A 10,808-nucleotide genomic window follows, 5' to 3' on the forward strand; every position below is an offset into this window, starting at 1 on the left:
AATGTCTGTAAAATTTTATCGAAATCGGGTTTAGGTAATATACTAAAATTTTATCCAAATCAGATTAAAATTGCAAATGCTTTTCGTTTTTCTATCGTCATTTTGAAAAAAAAAAAATCAAATTAAAAAATCAACCTTAACAATTTTTTTAAATTAAATAAGCTTTTATTTAAAAAATTAAATAAATTTTAATTTTTTATCGATTTAGATTTGAAGGCTCTAGGCAATTTTAAAACAAGTTTTGTCGTTTTAGCTCACTGTACGGCGTGAATCACGAAAGCGCATGATATACTTAAATATCGGTAGCAATCTTTATCTATCCTCACTATACACGGTGTGTGAAAGTTTTACGCGCGCACGCGCGCGGGTGTATTTATAATTTCATTTTCAGATTTAATATTTTTACAATTGGAAAAAAAGCTTGGAATAAAATCCTAAAACTTTTCAAAGAAAGTTAGAATTGAAAACATCCAAGAACCAAAAAATCCAGATCACTACAATCTATAAAATGTAGATTAACAAAATTTTAATACTTTGAAACTATTACGATGTTAAAAATTTTAAGAACCACATTATCTCAATTTCTCTTTACATTAGGATAATATTAAACTGTGACAGTTCGAACTAATACTATCTACACTTGTATACTTAAGTCAATTTGAGATGTAATCACTTGTATTGTTTATTTATAATTCATAATGTTCTATTTGCATTAGCATCTTCTTAGATAGAGAATTGCTTAGGCAGTTTTCGCACGAATAGCAGCACGTTTTCCTGTGACAGCCTGAAATAGATATACAAAAATCATGGTTACAATATAATTACATTTGATGCATGAGAATATTTAAGATTATATTTATACTATCTAAATTTAATAGATGGAGAGAAAAATATTTTTTTGGTTCAATTTTGGATAGAGAGAGTGACCCATTTGACAAAGAATGCCTCCAAAATAACAATGTTTAACAGTATTTATTGATTAAAGTGTTATTGATTAAAGTATTCAATAAATAAACTTTCTTAAAAGGTAAACATATTAATAAAAATTGCAATGAATTGTGAATACAATTTTAAAAAATGAATGCAAAAATTTATTTGTTACTATAGGAAATATTGTGCTCTATGTAATATAAGAAAATCAAAACGAGCGGAACAGAACACGCGGAAACGCGGAAATCTAGTAAAGTCTAGTTAATTTTGTCTTCTGTTTCAGGTAATAGCATCCTCAGATGTACTCGATGCCTACAAGTTTCTTAATGCTACTAATAATATGACGTTCATTAAAAAATTACTTCTATGACAAACAACGGTGGGGTAGATTTGAGCGTGAACAAATTTTTTTACCATATTCGACGCCAAGTATTAACAAATATTATATATTGACTAATTGATAAGTGCTACATTGTAATGCTTATTAATTTGTAAGTATTGATTTAATTGTAACTGTTTGCCACATTGAAAATATTGATACCAGGACAAAACGTTTTATTTAAAAATCGTTTTATTTAAATTTAATATTTTAACAACAAGCATCCAGTTTGGCTTATAGCCATTTGATTGTTTATTTTAATTTCAAATTATCTATATTTTTATATTATCTTAATTTTTTAATAATGTTCATGTAACATTCTAGAAATATTTTGCGCTCATAGAGATTGTACTGTGTTTCCAGACAACACAAAGTCTAGAAATACCGAGATACAGAAAATTACAAGCACGACTGTAACTACTGTACTCGCGATTATCTCTTAAATTGTAATCCTCATCAATGAAAGAAAAATAAGAACATACGTGCGTGTACAGGTATGCACACATATTTTACCAGAATATATATGTACATATGTATCACAATACGTATAAAAAAATATATTATTTTTAATTAAAGAATAATTTACCTGGAATCCAGACTTTATGCTAGCGACAGAACATCTTGAACCGCAGGTTTCACATTGCAAGAAAAAGAGTCGAGTGTCCTTTTGGAGAATAGTATCGGGCGAACGACACGTATGACATGTGACATATTCTTTGATATATCTTCTAAGAACATTTTCTATTTGCTTTTGTTGAAAGCGGCCTTTGATAATTAACTGACTGTTACCGTCAACAGAGCCGCTTGTACCTAACTCCGCCAGTAAAAAGTCTAGTAAATGTTTAGGTTGTCTATGTAATGTTTTACAAATCTGTAAAATAGAAATATACAGAATGAAAAATTTGAAACAAAATAATTTAGAAAACTGGAAAAATATAAAATATGTAAAAAAACGTTTCAAATAAAAGTTATATCCGATCCGACAATGTACGAATAACAAAATCAAATTTAAAAAACTTTTTTAAATTATAAAGGTTACCCACTTTTATACGAAATTATGAATTTTTTTTACACAATATAGTTTCTCTGATTATTCTGTATACAAAAATGTTTAAAGTAAAGACATAGAAAAATAGTTTTCAAATTATTTTATACTTTATTCTGGCTTATGCGCGCGCTGATATAAAACATAAAATATCTCGTAAACTGTTCAATTTTTTTATAATAACACTTTGACATTTTATGCACAAAATAATGAGATAAGTCAACTAATATAGAAAACTAGAATGTTTTTTACTAAACATAAAAATAATTGCTTATTTCAAAAAAATTATGCATTTTACAATTTGTAACTAATATATAACATATTTATTTTGAAGCAACCAATTTTTTATACTAATTGATTCATCTCATTATTCTGTTCATGAAAATATTATGCGATTATGAAAAAATTAGAGAGGTCTCTTATATACATCAATAGTAAAAAATATATATAGCATATATAAATTCACATTAAAGCATTTAAGTATCAAAGATTTAGTTTTGTCCATTGTGAACCTTTAATTCTGTATTTATTTAAATAATTAGTATAATATAAATTTGTCCTTTATCTTTAAATTAGATTTTTTTGCAAGCTATATTGCATACAAAACTACTGTAAGAGTCTGATTATAATACATACCTCAGTAAAGTTAGCAAAAGATGTTTTTTTCGTTCCAATGCGTACTACTTGTGGTGGACGCATAACAAACTTCTGTTTTTTACCCGCTACCATATCTGGATTCTTCTCTCGCATAATATTAAACACCCTAACTAGTAATTCATCATATGTATAATCTCTATCCGATCCCACCCACAAACTTGGTTCCTCCACTAAAGAAAAAAAAAAGAGCACATATATATTATCTAAACCAAATTGTCTATACTAAATTATGAAAGAAGAAACTGTTACTTATAATACACGTGATTGTTACAAATGAACAGGCAAATAGAAATTAACAATTTAAAAGTTGTTAAATTCAATTGATAAATATGCAACTTATAGTGTGATCTAATATTTCATAATAGAAATATAAAGATATGTTGTGTTATTGTTAAAATAATACACAGATTGTTATTTTATATATTTTTCGTAATCATAGATACCAAAAGCCAATCAAAATAAAGATTGTTCTAAGACTCCTCATTTAGAAATTATAAACATATCAAATGAATAAGGTTAAAAATGAAAAGTTACACAGTTTCTTCATTCTTACATTATACACCGAAGTAAAATACATTAAATATTTTAAAATAAATTAATATATCTAAAGGTATACTTGAAAAGAAATATGGACATTTAAGAAAATTGTAAAAAAGTTTAAAATTTCAGACTTTTTTATATTTTTCTCTAACTTATTTATAGATTTTCCATGATCAATTTAAATTTTTATGATTTTTCCAGATTTGACAACTCTGATAATGTAAGAATAAAGAAATCGTGTGATTTTCCATTTTTAGTGTTATTCATTTTCACAATGACTACAATAATAAATAAGAGCGTTAGAACAATCTTTATTTAGATTAGCTTTGATAATTATTGTGAATAAGTTAAATCTCAGTAATTACTTTTATTTTTGCAAATAAAGATCGAAGTAATGATTTTATAAACAAAATAATAATAAAGAGCATTAAAGCATTAGGATGGCACTCTTCGCAGTTTTCTGCGTAATAAATTTATAAGATCATAAATGTTTCTACCATAATTAAGTTAGAGGAAAAACATGCAAGAAGTTCATGAGTTCTCAAATACAATAAGTGTAGTAAACCGTAAGAATTTAACCAATCATAATCGATTATTCTTCTCATATTTGATTTATATCTTTGATTAATATCTTACGACTTAAATTTTATTACAGCCATTGTGTTTCGGAACTAAAAATTAATCAAGTACACAGAATAATTCATGTAATGTTAATAATTGACAAAAATATGAACGTCACAAAACGCTTTATTTTACATCATCCGAAAATTTTAATCACGAAGGCTGATAAGCGGCAACACTGCCGTAGCTTTAAGCCTGTGACATATAAAAACATAGGACAATAAGTCGTATGTTGTGGCTATATTGATCTTTTACCTTCTGTTTGGATTTTTGCTCCAAAATACATAATTATGAGAACTAGTTATGAATAAGCTAAGAGTAGGTTGGTGAATCAGAGCAAAGAGATATGAGCAGAAGATAAAATCAGGAAAGGTAGGAAGTCTAACAAGGGGTGCGTTCCACTTAACGTTCGCAACGCTCGCGAGTATCATTTTGTTCTTCTTGTAATCGAATATTAAGTAAGAATGAGATGATAAACGCGATCGTTGCGAACATTAAGTGGAACGCACCCAAGAACGTGTTAGAAAGAACAAATGAGAGATAGTTAGGATGTGATTTATATGGATTTCTATGGTACAAAAGAGTTATTACAAAAGCAATTGATGAGAAATACAGGAAAGAAAAGTGGAAAAAGGAGAGAAAGGTTTTGAGGATGAATTAATAAACAAAGAAAGAGAGATGGAAGATCAGCCAGAGACATTAGGACTAAGATAGCAAACTTTCTAAGGCAAGGTACAACGAAAGATACAAAGAGTTATGGATGAATATCAGAAAACCGTTATATTAGAAGAAATACTTTTGTTAGAATAGAAAAAAGGGAATAAGGTGAGAGCTCTGTTTAGACTAAAATGCAAGAATTTGGAGGAAATGATATCTTACAGCATCATGTGGAAAATGTACGACGACAGAAGAAAGACCTATTTATATGTATATTCAATTAGAACAGGAAGAAGGAGAACATTAAAGAGTTGATGAAGATTTAAGTGAGACAAAAAGGAAAATACTTAAGAAAATTATGGAAAGATAGTGACAAAGTTTTAAGAAAAAAGAGGAAAAAAGGGATACATAATCTAGAAAAGAAAAGCAATGGAAAATTAGTTTGTAGGAGTGGTGCAATTAGCGGAAAGAGACAACAAGGATGGACATAGTAAAAAAAATAATAAAAGCGTGCAATAACAATAACAAGCAGGTGATGATTATAGGCTATAATTAAGGTGGTCTAGATATTTTAATTTAGTTTAATTTAGTTCATAGTATATTAGAATTAAATGTAGAATAAAAGTAGATATGTAGGGTTGCCATAGAAAATAAATTTTTTAATTCCCTGACTTTTTCGGGTTTTCCAAATGGAAATGGGAAATTTTCCATAACTAATATAAAATATGTAAATTTTAACATTTAAAATCAAAGATTAAAGGAAAGCTAATAATAAAAAAACTTATAATTAGTAGCATAATAAAATTTTGGATGCAAATTTAAATCAACAAAAAATAAATTAGTATTGGAAAAAAGAATGAAGTTGTAGCTAGTTATCTAAACGATTATCAAATAAAAATACTGAACAAAATATAAATTTTAAATTATATTTCATTAAAATCGTTTAAAATGTACGAGTTTTGAACATATTTGACTATAAACGTTAGATATAATATTTAAAAAATTATAACAAATATTTGAAATAAGAGCAGTTTAAGGGAATTGTGAGCAAATTAAAAAATTAAGGACCTTTTTTATATTTTTTCCCAGTTTCCATGACCAATTTCAATTTTTCTGGTTTTTTCCGGTTTTCCAGTGGCCCTATTCTGTAACTCTTAACGATAGTGTTCAATATCTCATTACAATGTCGTTGCACAGATATTTCATATGATAAAAAGCTACGTAACGACACTTAACGATATCGACATTGTCGTTAAGAGTTACAAAATAAGGCCACAGGTCTGTGGCAATCCTGATATAGTATGAATAAAAGAATGCAAGAAGAGAACATACAGGGTAAAACTAGATGTAACAAGAAATAGTAAAAATAGTAATACATCAAAGGATAGCAACGCGTAAGTAGCATAGATGAATAAATGGGTTAAAGCTGCATATAAAGTCCCCATCTTGGCTATGTATCATTAAATGTAATAAATTACGAGTACATTGTATTCTATTCTATTTCATATTCTTTTCATAAAATGCATAAGTGCAGAAATAATTGAGTGCATAGTTGACGTAATTAAAGTACATCAAGCATAATGTCTTACCATACTCTGCACTTCGCTCAGATTCAGTGCAGCATGTTAACAAATAATGGATAACATAAACAACTAGATGCAAAAAACATACTGGTAAAAATCATTTCTTATTGGTACATACCATTCTCTTTGTCTTCAATCTCTTTGCGCTCTTCTTCAGCCACTAATTCATCGAGATCTTTCTTCTTTTTCTTCTTTTTTTTTGTTTTTGAGAAATCCATATCTAAATCAAAATCATCATCAACTACAATTTCCTCAACCTGTTGCTCTACAAGTTCCTGTAAAATAAATAGGGTTTACAAGAATATAAGATATACACTACTCCAGACTTTCTAAAACTAATATAGATCTCTATACATTTTTTAAAATAGCAAATATTTGCAATCTTTTTCTCTTCTGTAAATATGAAAAAGCAGGGAGTGAAAATTATATATATTTGTATTATTTTATTTACACAGTATATCCAGTGATATCTAAGTTAATTCAATAGATAATTCTAAGATATTCCAGATAAAAATTCTGGTTTTTTTTCCAGGCCAATTAATTTTCATTAGTTAATTTTTGTCGATTCATGCAATATTATGTTTTGTATTCACGTTAAATTCAATATGGTGAAATAATTAAAACGCAAACAAATTTAGAACAATACTATTTAATGCTTTATAAATAATATGAAATGTGAACATTTAACATAAACAACTATTTTTTCTGCTACAATTATACATTAATTTATAATTATAAATTGTAGATTACATTAAATTCATTTTTTATTAATGTCTTTCCTTATTGCATTATTAAGAAAATGCTTATACCCAACGAAACCTCTTTTTATTAACGTATTATAAATATCGCCTTATAAAATTATTAATTATTAATTGACGTTTCATTAAATTATTAATCTGATTTTCAATATCAGACTTCCTTTTCCTAAAATCATCATAAAATTTATTGTTACCGAAATAGTTTTTGCTCACACAAAGGAAATACTTCTTATTTTTTTCTTTTGTCATAATTAATTTTTTTTGAAAATTAAAAGAATGATAAAAATTCCAAGTCAATACTGAAATTTCAGAAGTTTTTTAAGAGTTTTCCAGGATGCATTAAATTCCAAAATAATTCCAGCATTCAAGAATATTCAAAAATTGCTGGACACTTTACTAAATGACTTTACTTCCACATTTTTTATTCAATATAATTTTATAAATCTACTTCTTGAACACATAACAAAATATATGTAAAATACACTTGTTTCCTATTTCTGTTGAAGAGCTTTAATCAATGTCAATGCAAATTATTTTTAAAAATGTAAAGAATTTAATAATTGTAGTTTATTTTACACTTTACTTTTATGTACGTGTGTGTATGTGTGTGTGATTCCTATCATCATTTGAAAGTCTAATTTTACATGTACTAATCCTAACAGGATTTACATAAACATGCAAGTTTATATAATATACAAAGAAATGCAGATTATGACTTATTACACAATGACATTAAATAAGTAAAAATTAGTGTAATTATTTAGAATAATCAGCCTCCTACATCTATCTAAAATCTTTCACATCCAACCAATACATCTTCATCTAAACTTAAAAGATCTCTACTCCAATAAAATTTTTATTTTTATATATAATATATTAAATATTATCTTACAAATATTTAGGACATTTATGAAATAACATTAATAATATGCAGTTAATTTCTAATTTATTAGATGTTCATAACTGAACAGTTTATAATTTTTTGAAATGTATCAAAACATATTATTAAAAAATACAAGGACAAATAAATATTAAATAATTAATAATAAAAGACAAATAAGCTTAAATTATTAAATAGATCCAATATAAATTTGTGAAAAATTATTTACCTCTTTCTTTGTATCAGGCAAAGCTGCTTCTAATTCATCTAAATTAAATGCCTTTTTCTTTTTCTTCTTCTTTTTACCAAAATTTTCCAAATCCAATGCCTCGTCATCTTCAATGACAGTTGGTTCAGGTTCCTGATTCTCTTTATCGACAATGCTTTCAGATGTATCACCACCGCTGCCTCCTTCATTGAAAGCTGCATCTATATCGAAAGTAGTCTTCTTCTTTTTCTTCTTCTTTTTCAAAGTTGGATCAAATACCTAGCAATGTTTTTTATATTAATGAAAATGAGTTACAATACAGATCAATGTATACACATATATTATTCGATAAAAATTAATGTACTAAAAAAAAAAAACAGGATACAGAACTAGAGTGTGTAACACATTGATTCTTTGTTATAAAAAATTCTCTTGCAATTTAAGTGATTAACATCTTCAGTAGGTAAAAATTTTGAGGTTGGAATTTCTTTTGCTTTCTAAATATCATTATACATCGATGGTCTCTCGTAAATAACAAAAAGAAGTAAAACGTGATGCATTATTTCAATAGAAAATATTGAATTGATGACAGCACAGTACGTCGGTTTCACACATATTTATGTTAAAATTAAACTGCAAATTGCATTTTACGTACCGAATCTTCTTCCGTCATTCTTCTGATTGAAGAGCGTCCTCTTAAATGAAGAAAATTTTTTGCTTAACAAAAACTTAAGCCATATAAAACATATACGAAAAATTGAACAAATTAATTTCAACCTACTGCCACACGCTGTCCCAAAAAGATTGCATCAGAAAATTTAATAGTTTTACTAGAAAGGCAAGAGGGTCAACCTTCTAAAAAGAAGATGATTTTCAGCGCCATCATGTCTGAACGTAAACATGACGAACTAAATTGAATCAAGTGAGGGCAAGGCCGGTATTCATAGGGTGCATTCCATTTCTCACCGACGAGATATTAAAGATGAATTGAAAAGAAATAGAAAGAGTTTAAAAATAATACAATATATACTATATCATTCTTCAATTAAAATAAAATTCATATACATATAAATCTTTTCAATTTACACAGAAATTTTTTTCCGTCGTAAACACAATTCACGGCAGCACACAGAGTATCTGTCACTTTTATTGGAAGTAATTTCCTTCTTTCAGGATAATTTTAACCAAAATATAAGGAAGGTTCCGATTGCCTACATGCATGATTACACACATTGCCGCTAATTGGCCAATTTAAAAATAATATAACCTTATTGGTAAAGCAGAGGAAAGTTAAGCGGGGAGCACAGACTTTTGCATAACGCATAAACCATATACATAAAGAATTTGATTGGTCCATTGACTCATGCATAAGAAAATGGGCCAATGAAATTCCTTATGCACATGCTTTATGCGTTATGCAAAAGTCTGTGCTCCCCGCTTTACTCCGATGTAAATGGTGTGTGCAATCGAGAATGTAATGCCTGGTTTATGCTTCAGGTCTTAATCCCAAGATTCTAAAATTCAACCAATTAAGCTGCCAGTTCTAACCGAAATTTGAACTCTATTGGCTGAATTTTAGGATTAAGTCCTTAAGACCGAAGCATAAAACCAGGCATAAGCAAACGAGATCCTCTCCATCGCATACAGCACTCCATAGAACTATTCTTTTTGTTTGAACTTTTGCACCAGTTCATCTTTCTTTCTATTCTCTCTATTCGAACGATTGAACATAATTGGTTATTACTAATAGATCCAACCAATCATATTCGATCGCTCGGCAAGCGTACCTAGCCTAGCCGCTTTGCCGTCTTGAACTCGCCCAGTGTCTGATGTGTTCTGTGGTTGGCACCACTGGGTGGCACTACTGGCACTGGCAGTATGAACATGTTTGCGTTGGAGTAGTTCGCAGCTGTGACAGTTTTCCTAACCTTAATAGTCGTCCACTTTAACATTTAATATTTCGGTTTACAAAGCAGAGTGACACTTTTTTTGCCAGGTTTGTTCGTTTCGTGCAAAAAGGCCTCGAATGAGTTTAATTTCATGAAAATCGATGAGGAGGATTCTTGAGCATTACCCACGTAAGTAACATTTATCTAATTTACACCGAGCACTTGATATGCATATATTATATCTATACGAAATCTCACTTGACATATTTACAGTGTTCACGCTCGCGAATTATTTTAATGTACTCTGATATTTTTGAGTTGTGAGTATAAAACAAATTGCGTATAAAACAATATGCGCCGTAAAAACCCAACGTGTTGTAAACTCTAAATTTGTTTTGGATTATATTAAACCCGCTACTGCTGTTAGGTTTAGGTTCAGGTAAAATCAAAAGTTTTTATATCAAAAACAATGGAAATGTCACGTCACTCAACCTAATTTATTATTTTCAATATTTTTCCAACTGGAGGAAGACTACGAAAGTATTTTTGATAAATTAGTGTAAACAGCGATATATTAAATGTTTAGTTCACATTAATTTGATATGTGTACTCATTGTTTATGGGATCGGTTTTACCATTTTTGATTAACTTACTCGAATGA

At 28.3% G+C, this 10,808-nt stretch overlaps 1 protein-coding gene across 2 annotated transcripts; it reads right to left on the bottom strand.

The window, feature by feature from the left end:
- Window positions 1–590: 590 nt before the first annotated feature.
- Window positions 591–9,094, bottom strand: eIF2beta (eukaryotic translation initiation factor 2 subunit beta). Of its 2 annotated transcripts, XM_018549193.1 has the most exons (8): window positions 9,040–9,094; window positions 8,914–8,953; window positions 8,280–8,537; window positions 6,531–6,687; window positions 6,419–6,451; window positions 2,991–3,181; window positions 1,896–2,180; window positions 591–784 (listed from the first exon to the last, which is right to left on the bottom strand). In XM_018549193.1, the coding sequence occupies exons 1-8, from the start codon at window positions 9,066–9,068 to the stop codon at window positions 740–742; spliced, it is 1,038 nt and encodes a 345-aa protein (XP_018404695.1). In that variant the 5' UTR covers window positions 9,069–9,094; the 3' UTR covers window positions 591–739. The 2 variants fall into 2 exon arrangements, with proteins under 2 accessions (XP_018404695.1, XP_018404696.1); XM_018549194.1 differs by lacking the exon at window positions 6,419–6,451.
- Between the last annotated feature and the right edge of the window lie 1,714 nt (window positions 9,095–10,808).

This window comes from Cyphomyrmex costatus, unplaced genomic scaffold (genome assembly GCF_001594065.2).
Source record: "Cyphomyrmex costatus isolate MS0001 unplaced genomic scaffold, Ccosl1.0 scaffold8, whole genome shotgun sequence".
NCBI lineage: Eukaryota > Metazoa > Arthropoda > Insecta > Hymenoptera > Formicidae > Cyphomyrmex > Cyphomyrmex costatus.